Source organism: Dama dama, chromosome 20 (genome assembly GCF_033118175.1).
Source record: "Dama dama isolate Ldn47 chromosome 20, ASM3311817v1, whole genome shotgun sequence".
NCBI lineage: Eukaryota > Metazoa > Chordata > Mammalia > Artiodactyla > Cervidae > Dama > Dama dama.
The window spans coordinates 106,381,448-106,394,914 of NC_083700.1; the positions used below are offsets into that span (position 1 = coordinate 106,381,448).

A 13,467-nucleotide genomic window follows, 5' to 3' on the forward strand; every position below is an offset into this window, starting at 1 on the left:
CATATAGTTATAAAATGTATTTTTATGTTTGAAAGTTTTAGGCTATGTGTTAGTATAATTTTAAAAGGAATTTTTTTCTTTGGCAAGCAGGATCTTAGATCTCTGACTAGGGATCAAACCCATGTCCCCTGCCTTGGGAGCATGAAATTTTAACCACTGGACTGCCAGGGAAGTACCCGAAAGGAATAGAGAGTACCTGAGGAAAAATGCAATCTTAATACGGTATCTTTACCATACACTGGCGTCTTCCCAGGCAGGATAACGATAATGAGCTGCAGCCCTGAGTAGGTGTTCTTGAGATGCCGGAACATGGGCTCCACGCTGTCGGCCCCCTGCGCGTATTTGCAGAAGCAAGGTTGGCCCTGGATGGGCATCCCCGCATCCTTGGAAATCTTCCGCAGCTGATCCGTGAAACCCCTGGAAGGAGAAATCACTAAAAATAAAACTTATGTCTAGTTATCAACATCTAAAAAGTAGTAATGGAAAGTTTGGAAAGGGAATGGAAAATGAAGCAAAGATTTGTGTGCTCCATATAGCAAGAGGTCACCAGACCAGTGATGGTAAAGGCCAACGACTGGTCAGTGACCTATTTTGCAAACTAAGAACACTATTGTACAGTTATGAGGCATTTTGTAGTTTACAAAGGATATCAGTAATAGAGTGTGCTGGTTAAGAGCTCAGCTCTAGAATTAGCATGACAGGTTCCAGTTCTAATTCTCTTACTTACTAGCTATAGAATTTTAGGCAAAGTTTTTCAATTTCTCTCACCTGTAAAATGACTACTTCCAATATGGGGTTGGTGTGAAGATTAAATGAGATTATACATGTAAAGCACTTAGTGCACTGCCCAAGACCTGGTGTAAAAGCTTGATAAATTTAAGCTATTATACATTTTCTAATTTGATCCTGATAAGATTCATAAGAAGGTGGTAGGGTAAGGTATTACTGCCATTTTACAGATCAGGAAATAGCTTCAGGGACATTAAGTATTAGATTAAGGTCAAATGCTTAGATAAGTGGCAAGACCCAGAACTATGACCTAGTCCAGAATTTCTTTCTACAATGAATGCCTATTTGAAACCAGGATAGCAGGAAAGATTCTGTCCTCAGAAAAGATTTAGGAAAAAAAAAAAAACATGAAAAAAAAAAAGAGGTAGACAGCACTTTAATAATTCTGCACTTAGCCTAGGATAAATAAGTAATAATGTTGAGGTTTAAGAATCACTTTACTTGTTTTTAAAACAAATACATCCCTAAGTCAAGGATCTGCAAGATCTTTGCTCAAAAACTCTGATTCCCTCAGGACAGAGATGAAGTTTGTAGGAATTCTCTCCTCCTCCTATTCCTTATTAGTATCTAATTCAAGAAAGTATGAAGTTGAATATTTTCAGTTAGCCTGAACAAGAGCTGTAAGCCCAATGATTATGAGACTTCTATCAAGCCATGAATAACAAATGTAAAATGAAAAGAATACCTCAAAGCTTGAAAAACAATTGGAGGTGTTTTCTTTGGTCTCTGGAGGTCAAGAAAGATAATGGCAGCATTGTACTTAACTGTGCTCCAGACATTTTACTTGAAAGTCAGGGGATAAAAACTTTGGAGAAAAAAAATATACTAAGTGAACCTTAAGACATACATTTAGAGATTTGGAGCTAATAAAAAGGAGGTGGCACTAGTGGTAAAGAACTTGCCTGCCAATGCAGGAGATATAAGAGATGCAGGTTCGATCTCTGGGTAGGGAAGTTCCCCTGGAGAAAGGCATGGCAACCTACTCCAGTATTCTTGCCTGGAGAATCCCACGGACAGAGGAGCCTGACAAGCTACAGTCCATAGAGTCACCAAGAGTTGGACATGGCTTAGTATGTACACATGCATGAACAGAATTAAATAGAAAAAAAAATTTTTTTCACATGAAGGAGGCAAAACAAATTCTGAATTGATTCTGGGGTAAACTGATCTCTACGTCACTCAAGAACTATTCATTATGGGCATATAGGGTCTGTTAGTGGAGACTTACATCAGATAATAATCATTTTGCTTAGGAAAATTAGATTTTAGAGAGGAGATAAGAACTTTACACAAATATTATAATTTTATTTTACACAGGCAGTGAGAAGTACAAATGGAGAGGATACTGACAAACTACTATGTTTACTACTATGGATTATTTCCAGCATCGCAAATCACAGAAGACTGAGTATTATTTAGAAGAGTAGAGATAGAATGGAGGCACTTCAGTAAAGAGCAGCGTGAGTGGAAATGGAAAAAAACACCACAGAGTTTGAGGGCATACAGTGTTCAGTTTCTTTGTCCAAAATATATGAACATGGAGCAAGGCTTTAAAGAGGCAAATGAAAAAACTTTAAATGTTATTCTTTGTTAATCAGAAGCCTATATTTTTAGAATGGAGCTAATCACAAGTGGAGCTGGTCCTCTTTTCACCATAGCACAACTCCTCAAACAAGAGTGACAGCAGAAGCCCTCAAGAGGGCCAAAGCCCCAAAGATTGGTGTTCCAAAGGAGAGGAGACAGGGGAGAAATGAAACCAAAGTGATAAAAAGAAACCAGGAAGGCAAAAATGGAGAGACTGTCAGGAAGGCAGTCAGTTGTATCTAAAGCTGCACAAATTTTGAAAAAATAATGGTTGAGAGTCAGTTCAGTCACTCAGTCATGTCCAACTCTTTGTAATCCCATGGACTGAAGCATGCCAGGCTTCCCAGTCCATCATCAATTCCCGGAGTTTACTCAAACTCATGTCCATTGAGGCGGTGATGCTATCCAACCATCTCATCCTCTGTCGTCTCCTTCTGCTGTCTCCAATCTTTCCCAGCATCAGGGTCTTTTCAAATGAGTCAGTTCTTCGCATCAGGTGGCCAAAGTAGTGGAGCTTCAGCTTTAGCATCAGTCCTTCCAATGAACACCCAGGACTGATCTCCTTGCAGTCCAAGGGACTCTCAAGAGTCTTCTCCAACACCACAGTTCAAAAGCATCAATTCTTCGGTGCTCAGCTTTCTTTATAGTCCAGCTCTCACATTCATACATGACTATTGGAAAAACCATAGCCTTGACTAGATGGAACTTTGTTGGCAAAGTAATGTCTCTGCTTTTTAATATGTTATCTAGGTTGGTCATAACTTTCCTTCCAAGGAGCAAGCATGTTTTAATTTCGTGGCTGCAGTCACCATCTACAGTGATTTTGGAGCCCCCCAAAATAAAGTCTGACATTGTTTCCATTGTTTTCCCATCTATTTGCCATGAAGTGATGGGACCAGATGCCATGATCTTAGTTTTCTGAAGGTTGAGTTTTAAGCCAACTTTTTCACTCCCCTCTTTCACTTTCATCAAGAGGCTCTTTAGTTCTTCTTCGCTTTCTGCCATAAGGGTGGTGTCATCTTCATCTTCATCTGAGGTTATTGATATTTCTCCTGGCAATCTTGATTCCAGCTTGTGCTTCATCCACCCCAGCATCTGGCATGATGTACTCTGCATATAAGTTAAATGAGCAGGGTAACAGTATACAGCCTTGATGTATTCCTTTCCCGATTTGGAACCAGTCTGTTATTCCATGTCTGGTTCTAACTGTTGCTTCTTGACCTGCATACATATTTCTCAGGAGGCAGGTCAGGTGGTCTGGTATTCCCATCTCTTAAAGAATTTTCCAGAGTTTGTTGTGATCCACACAATTAAAGTCTTTGGCAAAGTCAATAAAGCAGATGTTTTTCTGGAGCTCTCTTGCTTTTTTGATGAGCCAGCAGATGCTGGCAATTTGATCTCTGGTTCCTCTGCCTTTTCTAAAACCAGCTTGAACATCTGGAAGTTCACAGTTCACATACTGTTGAAGCCTTGCTCGGAGAATTTTGAGCATTCCTTTGCTAGCGTGTGAGATGAGTGCAACTGTGCGGTAGTTTCAGCATTCTTTGTCATTGCCTTTCTTTGGGATTGGAATGAAAACTGACCTTTTCCAGTCCTGTGGCCACTGCTGGGTTTTCCAAATTTGCTGGCATACTGTAGCACTTTAACAGCATCATCTTTTAGGATTTGAAATAGCTCAACTGGAATTCCATCACCTCCACTAGCTTTGTTTGTAGTGATGCTTCCTAAAGCCCATTTGACTTCACGTTCCAGGATGTCTGGCTCTAGGTGAGTGATCACACCATCGTGATTATCTGGGTCATGAAGGTCTTTTTTGTACAGTTCTTCTGTGTATTCTTGCCACCTCTTCTTAATATCTTCTGCTTCTGTTAGGTCCATACTATTTCTGTCCTTTATTGTGCCCACCTTTGCATTTTCCCTTGATATCTCTAATTTTCTTGAAGAGATCTCTAGTCTTTCCCATTCTATTGTTTTCCTCTATGTCTTTGCACTGATCAGTGAGGAAGGCTTTTTTTAATCTCTCCTTGCTCTTCTTTGGAACTCTATATTCAAATGGGTATGTCTTTGCTTTTCTCCTTTGCCTTTAGCTCTTTTCTCAGCTATTGAGAATAGACCATTAGAATTGATAAGCACAAAGATACTTTTGTGCTTGAAATTGATTCCAGGAATCAATTTTAATAGAGCACTAAAACTTCAAAGAAGGAGACTGAATGGAAGGAAGCCTAGAATCCTGAGAGTGTGTCAAGGTAAAATGAAGATTTTTTTTAAACTTAAACAGAAGATTGTTGAGGGAAAGAATCTGGAGAAGACGAAAAGTAGTGGAGATGGAGGCCAAATTTTGGAAAGTGAAAATGAGAAGTTACATGACTCTTTCAAGGAAAGAGAAATTGAGAAATAAGGATGTTATTTAATTCTCACTCAGTAAATAAGTACTATTATCTCTATTTTTAAAAGGTAAAAACTGAAGCATACTAGATTAAATAAATATTTCATGGTAATAAAGTCAGGAAGTGACAAGCCTGGGAATTAAATCTAACCTATTTGCCATCAAAAGTCAGTGGTAAAAAAAAAAAAAAAGTCAGTGGTACTCCTGCTGTACCATATAAGCTAGTCTATTATAATGCCTATAAGAATGAATCAGTGACTTGGATATGACCAAAAAATTCAGAATCTTCATCAAATACTGAGAAGAAACATTTTTAAAGGTTCACTGATTAAATATACGTGCCCAAATATATATTGAGGCAATGTTGGTTAGAATATTAGCTGAATAATTTAAAACTGAAATACAAAATTTAAACACAAAATGGTCCCAAAGTGAAACTAATGACAAGCCTTACTTCAGTATTTCTTCTCTACACTGCCTCTGTGTGGCAAAACAAGCTATAGCCCACATTTTGATTTCAACTCCTGTGTGGAACTGTTTCCCTCGCATGTCCCATACTCCGTGGCTTGGTGTTGCTACAGTCCGGTTCTACAGAGAAAGAGAAATAATAAGGCAAAAAAGAACAAACATTTAATATATAACTTATCTGAATGAGCTGAAAATAAGCATTTCAAATTGCTGGAACAGGCTTTTCTAAATCAATATTTTATATTTTCATCACAGAAAAAAGTTCTACTAAGTTCAAGCAAAGACACTCATCTTGAAACAAAAAAACTGTTGGAATGAAAAATACTTTCTAAATTCTAGACTCAGCTAGGATGTCCTCTCCAAACACAGAAACTGTATGTTTATAATTTAAACATTATCAAGAGGTTTTACCCGGCCTCCATATTGGAGCATAGGTGCTGGAAGTACGCGTCCGGTTACATGAGCCATTTCATCTCGAACTTTAAATTGAAACTCTTGAACAAATGGATCTGTTTCATAATTTGCACTTCTTACCTAACAACAGAAAAGGTTTGTAGTTACTTTCAAAATTCCCCTAATTTCCCTTTAGAACCCTCTAATTTTTTTTCTTCACTGTGTCAACAATGTTTTATAATAGGTCTAGATAATAGTACCCAAACTATAAAGCAGATTCTTAACCTGGGAATTACAGACCATGAGTGGACAGTAGGAAGTCTGTGAACTTCCTGTTCATTTATAGGATATTTAAATGTATTAGGTTGGATAATAAGAAATTTCAACTATTTAAGACTCATGAAAATGGTAATTTTATATGATTAAGTCTAATACATTTTGGGGAGGGTGGTCAAGAGATTGCAAGACTTGACCTAAAAATGGTTAATTACTTCTAATCAGAGGATCTGGACATATACTACTGAAATTTTATGTAGAGCTTGATAGCAAATATCAATAATCCTAAGCTTTTTTTCCTGATAACAAGTTATATCTACTTGAATGTTTTGAATATTTTCTGATAAAATATATAGCAGAAGATAAAATTTACTTAAGAGGTACACTTGAGACAGACAAGAAAGCCACAACGAGATGCAGATTATAATTTTTACATAATATACCAATATATGCAAAGAATTTATTGCAATCTCAAAAGTGTAATTCATGCTTATAGTGTGCTATTATGTGTTTTTCAAAATATATTTATTTAGTCTCAGGGTAAAGGTCAAATAAGGTTACAAAGAGGGCAATGTTCAAGTCTTTGAGTAAAAATCTAGTAAAACACTATATAAATCTAAATATATAATCCCACAATAAGCAGGAAAAGTTTTCTAAATTATGCACTAATGATTCTTTTCTTCAAGCTTAAATGCCATTCATTTCTGTAAAATTACAAAGAAAAACAACTATTTACCAAGACTTGCTTGGTGATGTGCTTGGTGTGAAATATTTTATGATTAATTTTTACAATAACCTTAATTATAAACAAGTCTTTTATACTTTTATTTTACAGAGGGTAAAACTAAAGCTTAGTAAAGTGAAATGATTGGTCTAAAACCATATAGCTAAGCAAGTGACATATAATCTGAAATCTGTACACTCTGATTCTAGAGTTCCTACTCTGTCACTGTTCTAGCCTACCAGATGCTATAATTATAAATATAGTAACAGTAAGTGAGTAAAGAAGTTAGACTTTGAACCTAGAGCTGTTAAGATTCCAAGTGCTAGCCTGGCGGGCTACAGTCCATGGGGTAGCAAAAAGTCGGACACAAGTGAGCAACCAACTTTCAAGATAAGACCCAGGTGCCTTTATTTTTCACTTTGCCCTAATTCCGTCAGTTTTATCATGTATTAATGTCTCTTTTCTCCCCATTTAGAATAAGGAGAGCTTAGAGACCCCCTAAGGCTGGAGCTGTCTTATACTTCTTTATTCATCCTATAGTTACCAGTGTTGATACCGGGGCTAAGCAATCCTACTTTGTGTGTTAAGCTTCTCACTATTGCTAGTCATAAAACCTTGACTTTCCTTTCCTATTTTAGGTGGGAGGTGATAAAAGTTCACTTCACTAAACTGAAACATTAGTTCTGAGATTATCTGTTCTGAATCTAACTAAAGAGTTTGGGGTTAAATTAGAAGGCTCTAGCCTTCTTCACAGAACTCATTAAGTTCTACCCCTAGACTACCACTAGAATACTGTCATAATCTCTTTTAATTTTGACAGCCCATGAAATGGTAAGACATGAGTTGATATGGTGGACATTCTCCTTTGGTAGCTCACCCTAATATGTTTTTAATTTCTATTTCTGGGGTTAAGTACTAACCAATCTGCTAATTTCCTCTTGTCTATCTGGTGCAGATCTTGCTGTGGCTTTGATCATAGTGGAGGTTTGATTGTCCGTTAGCTTCTTGATACATCGTTGCCCTGCCACAATATTACAGACCTACAAATGGAAAAAAGTTTTGTACTAGATATATATATCTTTCTTAAAATTGAGTGCAATAAAATGTGACATTTTAAATTTTAACTTAAAATTTAAAATCTACTCCATTAAGTCACTTCTGTCTAATATCATGTCAAGTAGAAAAGCAGTAAGCAATACTGCTTCACAGTATGATTATAATCAGGTAAAATGTACACTGGATAAAAAGGCTGACAGGAAGTGTACCAAAATGCTAACAGCAGTTATGTTTAGAGGGGCAGGACTGGGGATGAATTTCTTCCCGTATTATTTCATTACTAAAAATTCAGAATAAATAAGAAAATTTAAAGACAGTTCAATTTCAAAATCAATGTGAGAGCATGAAGTAAGTTACAGGTCATTAAAAACCTTAACAGAATGATGAGTAAGAGGATATTAATAAGCAGCCTAAACACATTACTTCTAGCGGCAGGTAGGTATGTTTCTGTTCCTGCCCCACTTGCAGACAGGGAAGGTGTGGGTACTTCAGCTGGAGAGTATACTTTTCTCTGAAGTACTGTGCTACTGTTCTCTCCACAGTTTGGCCATTTTCTAACTGTAAAGGAAAGCTGGAAAAAAAAAGAATCACACATTAACAACTCGTCCCATCAGGAGCAAGCAACACTCCCGATCTACCAACTAGAGTAAGCTGCCTCACATCATCTCTGTTCTGACAAACACCAGCTTTTCTTACGTTTGATGACTGGCAGGCCTTCTTGTTACATTACAAACACGGTATTTCCGTCTCATTGTTCCACAATGAGTCACTTCAACCTTCAGACCTGTTCCCAACAAGAAAAACTGAGGTTACAGAACTGTCAAGTGACATATTCATAACTCTAAAGGCTGTTCACCACTATAAAAACTCAAAATTCTAAACAGACAGAAAATCTGTGAAAGAGGTGATATGTTAACAAAGGATTTTATATATATATATAAAACGTAGTTAATAATGGGTACAATCATGATAGACCTAACTCCAAACCATTTCCCTATTCTACCAAGCTATTAAAAAATAGCATAAAATTTGCAAAGCCTTTAGATCAAGGGATAAAGTTCTTCATTAATTAAAAAAAAAGCCCTGCTTATAGTGCAGGTTTTTATGCTGGGAGAAGGAAGGAGCAATGCAAAGGAGTTACAATAACTCTCAAAACATTCTGTAACCTTCAAAGTATGTGATATCTCAACTCCCCAGGCATCACATACTGACTGAAGATGATAATTTCATAAAGCTCAAGAAGAAAGTCCTTCAGAGATTTTTAAACCAGGAAGAAAAAAAATCCCAGGCCTTTTTAATAGACACGGAGTGACAATTTTGATAAAGGATAATATAGTGATACAGTTCTTTCACTACTGACCATTAGAAATCAGGGCAAAATATCAAATGCAACCAAACTAATTCCTACAGCAAGTAATCCAGACCTTCTTATGGAATCAATGACCCCTTTGAGAATCTAAAAAAAGCAATAAATTCTCAGAAAAATGCAACATACACTTAGTAGCATATGAATTTAGATGTTACTGGATCCATGAGTCCATTTGTGGACCCTACGGGTTTGAGGATCCCAGGTCTGCTTTAGAAGGTGAAGCTGTGGGCTTTTAAACCATTGGCTGAAATTCTTTGGGATGAATTTTCCTAAGCAATGGTGTCCAAAAGGATTTTCTGAGATGATACGAGTTCTACACCTGTACTAAAATCACTAGTAATGTTCCTGAGGACATGAAATGTAACTACTGTGACTGAAAATTTTTAATTTTTTTTCTTTTATATCTATGTATCCCATAGTACAGATGTTCTCAACCCAAGGTGACTCTGACCTCCGGGAAGATTTGGTAATGTCTGGAGACATTTCTGGGGGCTTCCCTGATTGTTAAAACTGGGGGTGCTATTGGCATCTCGTGGTTGCTAGATTTAGGAATGGGTGGATCCAGGGATGCTGCTAAATTATATTGCAATGCATAGAACAGCACTACCTCCCATCCCCGACCACAACAAAGAATTATCCAGCCCAAAATATCAATAGTGCCAAGGTTGAGAAACCCTGATACAGTATAACTTATTTTCCTATCTACTAACTGCAGAACCAAACACAGAATTCAATCACAGCAATATTTTCTTATGACATATCAGCACAAATTAAGAAGTTAAATGGACACAGTGCCACTATACCAGATTGGTATGAGGGTTTTTGAGAAGCACTCTTAACTGAGTCAGTGAGAAATAGTTTTTGTTAGTAACTATCTTTATAAAACTAAAATTTTAGGTCAATTAGAGCATTTATTATTCTTCTATATTATGAAGGAAAATAGAAAATATTACCAAGAGAAGGTCTTTCAAGAAGGAAATACCAACAATATGAAGTAAACAAGATGTAAAAATACTGTTTGGGGGAAAACATGATAGAAAAATTTAAAACAAATTTCTGTTATCTATACCACTTAGCAATTTGTTTTCAAATCTTCCCTTTGAATTAAAAAAAAATTATCAGTAAGGTTCTACAAGACTACTAAATAAGTTTTTATCAAAAATGAAACTGATACTCTTACATACTTTTACCATAAACTTCCTCCAATATTTCTGCTATTTAGCTATGATGAATTATTGCACAAAGAAACCACCCTAAAGTTATTATTAATTGTTTAGGAAAAAGTTCAACTGAAACGAAATGAATATTGTACTAGGAAATGTATACATTATCCCACAATTTGTACCATTATTAAACAGTTTTCATCAAATTTCTATGCTGACTAAAAATTAAACTCAAATATATAGTATATATATATAGTATAGAACGTGTAACTTTGATTCTCTTGTGTTACTGAGATAGGAATACATGATGTACTTTAAAGAGTTCTCTGTCTCTTTTTTAAAAGCATTCTTGACTTTGAATGGAGGAAAAAATCATCAGTTTGTCAGTCAGATCTAACTCATATTTTTCTATCCCAAATCTATAGTCATAGGTGCCTAAGGGTGAGATCCAAATTCAGGGGTTAGCAAAGATTTGAAATTTTTTAAAAAATGGACTAGATAATTCTCTGCCCAGGTCCCTCCCCAAACCCTCCATCCAACCGAAAAATGTTTTTGGCTTTAATAAATCAAATATTTAACCTATAAACTTGGCTTTACCTTCACTATAACATCAACTTTATAATGCTTTCTAGTCATTTTTTCAGTCATTTCTTTGGCCCCCTGAGCAGTTGAAGTTAAGATCGAGTCCATGCTCTTCGGGCAGCAGTTGAATCCTTGTTCTGTACATCTTGTATTTTCTGTGATAGAGTGGTGATATGAGTTGATTGCATAGTTACCGCAAAATAATGTAAGTGACTTCATGATATCAGAGGTGGTAACTAAGCAGCAACTCCACTGGAAACCATGGCATTTAGATGATCACATATTAATGGTGGGTAATGCACTACCTTCCAACAAAGCTAACTGTGCAGTTAATACAGATTATGACAGGACAATGGTATGACTGCAATGCAAGAATATATGACACTTCCTTATTCTGATAAAAAAACTTGAGATAAATGCTTATCTTCAAAGCAGGAGGGAAATTCCTTTAAATGTTTTATTACAATGACTGACTCTCTCTTGGTTGCTGAATGGCACAGAATAAATGACTACTAGAGCTAGCAGGATATATTCAACTATACTAACTGATTTGGGGGACTGAAAGATGCTCAGAAAACAAACTTCAATGCTTCATTTAAACCACAACCTGAAAATTACCTGCAACAAATAGGTAAAACCTTAAAATTAAACAACATAATTATTTCTGACTATTTAAGATGTAACACTTATTACAAACAGAATTTATAGTATTCATTCTAATTAGAGAATATCATATTTCTCTTTGTGCCTAAATAATAAAGAACTAAATACAGTGGAGTCACATCTTACATGAGGACTAAGTTCCAAAGTGATGAGTAAGGCAAGAATCTTACATAATCAAAATTATTCTTGAAAAAGCCCTTAAACTGCTAATAAATAGAGTACACTGATATTAAATTAAATTAAATTGCTGATAAACCCATTATATATGGGTTTGTACATAAAACTATATATTTACATAGAAAGCTACAATTATATAAAGAATAAATACATACAAAATATAAATTTTAGAATATAACTGAAATTAATTTTTAATTTTTCTCTTTGGAAGACCATGTAGAGATGAATTTATATTAGTAAAATATATATATGATGTAATACCACTGTATAAATTGTAGCTGACAACTAAAATAGGCGAGATCAATGGTCAACTAAATAATGTACATGAAATTACTAAATTTCAACTCTAGAACAACACATGAAACAGGCTAGCCCCACATCTATAAATTTACAAAGAAATAAAATATTCTGCTATCATTTCAGAAAAATAAAGAAGTCACTATATTAGAATATGTTCAAAGAATGGCTCCAGTCCTGAAGTGTCAATATTTTGGGAATAAATTTCCTATTTTAAACAGTATCATAGGAGCATTTTCCTATAAGAGTACCTCTTTATGCCTTCAGCTAGTAAGGGAAAGTATCAACAAAAAATTAGCTAGTATTAATTCCATTACTTGGTATTTCTTTCATTGAAACACTACCTAAGATGTTATGGCAATGATTTTAATGTAACATTTTATAATTAATCTGTATTTTTACTGGTGATGTTACATGAACAGATTTAAATCTTAAAAAATTTCCATGAAAGTTTGTTATATTCATGCATTTTACAGTTAAGTTGTTCCAAATGCTAATTAACTCACCTTTTATCTCTTTGGTGAATTTTACCCGATGAGAATCAGTCAGAGGTCTTGGTTGCTCATCAATATTATGAATATCAAGAACTTCACACATGAACTGAATTACAGGTTGTGCTTTGTAGAAGGCAGTGGCAGAAACTAAGAAGAAAAACACAAAGGGTACAAATTAATGTTTCCTTAAAAAAACACAATCTAAGGCTCCATGATAATTAACTTTAGAGTTAAAAGTATCCTCTTACATATACCTATGTATCAATACATATAAAAATATTTCCAATATTAACCAGTTTCAGCTTGACTACAAGACAAGCACAACAACAGAAAAACCTAAAATTACAGTTTTTATAATCTCTTTCATCATGGGTAACTGAATCATTCCATTCCCTACTACATGTACAGAGCAGTGTTCTGGCTATGAGACAAGGCCTATAAAGGGACAAAGAAGGCCAGAGTGCCTCAGAAGACAAGGTTAGGTATTATTTCTTAAACAAAGCCTTTTGTGCCACCCCAGATTGCTTATCTGTTCTAAGGACAGCTTTCCCTGTCTTGTACAGATTTGAGAAGACAATGGTATTAAATGCTACTAGTGCTAATCCAAGCTACAGGTAGTAACAATATCTGCCCAATGTTATCTAGCCACAATCAGCAGTCTTCAAGGAGCCAGCTAGGATGACTTCTTAATCCTGGATTTTGGAACTAGAAGATAGCTTCACCAATCGTTAGTAGATCACCACCATTCATTTCTTAAATACTTACGGGCTGCTATTATGTGCTAAAAGATACTGGGGGTACAGTGAAAAGTAAAACCAAAACGACAGTAGGCTGAAAAGTGAAAAGTACTAGTCTCTCAGTAGTTTCCAACTCATTGAGATCCCATGGACTCCTCTGTCCATGGAATTCTCCAGGCAAGAATACTGGAGTAGGTTGCCATCCCCTTCTCCAGGGGATCTCCCCAACCCAGGGATTGAACTCAGGTCTCCTGCATTGCAGGCAGATTCTTTACCACCTGAGTCAACATGCTATCATATTATTTCCTT

General features: G+C 35.7%; 1 protein-coding gene across 5 annotated transcripts in view; it reads right to left on the minus strand.

The window, feature by feature from the left end:
- The window catches only part of LOC133041596 (protein argonaute-3), a 113,995-nt gene that overhangs the window by 24,767 nt on the left and 75,761 nt on the right, over positions 1-13,467 (minus strand). For all 5 annotated transcript variants that reach the window (XM_061122408.1, XM_061122411.1, XM_061122410.1 and 2 more), the window contains 7 exons: positions 12,434-12,568; positions 8,373-8,460; positions 8,100-8,247; positions 7,541-7,660; positions 5,639-5,761; positions 5,214-5,347; positions 233-417 (listed from right to left, as the gene is read on the minus strand). In XM_061122408.1, the coding sequence (XP_060978391.1) occupies positions 233-417; positions 5,214-5,347; positions 5,639-5,761; positions 7,541-7,660; positions 8,100-8,247; positions 8,373-8,460; positions 12,434-12,568 (933 nt within the window). The remainder of the gene's footprint in view (positions 1-232; positions 418-5,213; positions 5,348-5,638; positions 5,762-7,540; positions 7,661-8,099; positions 8,248-8,372; positions 8,461-12,433; positions 12,569-13,467) is intronic.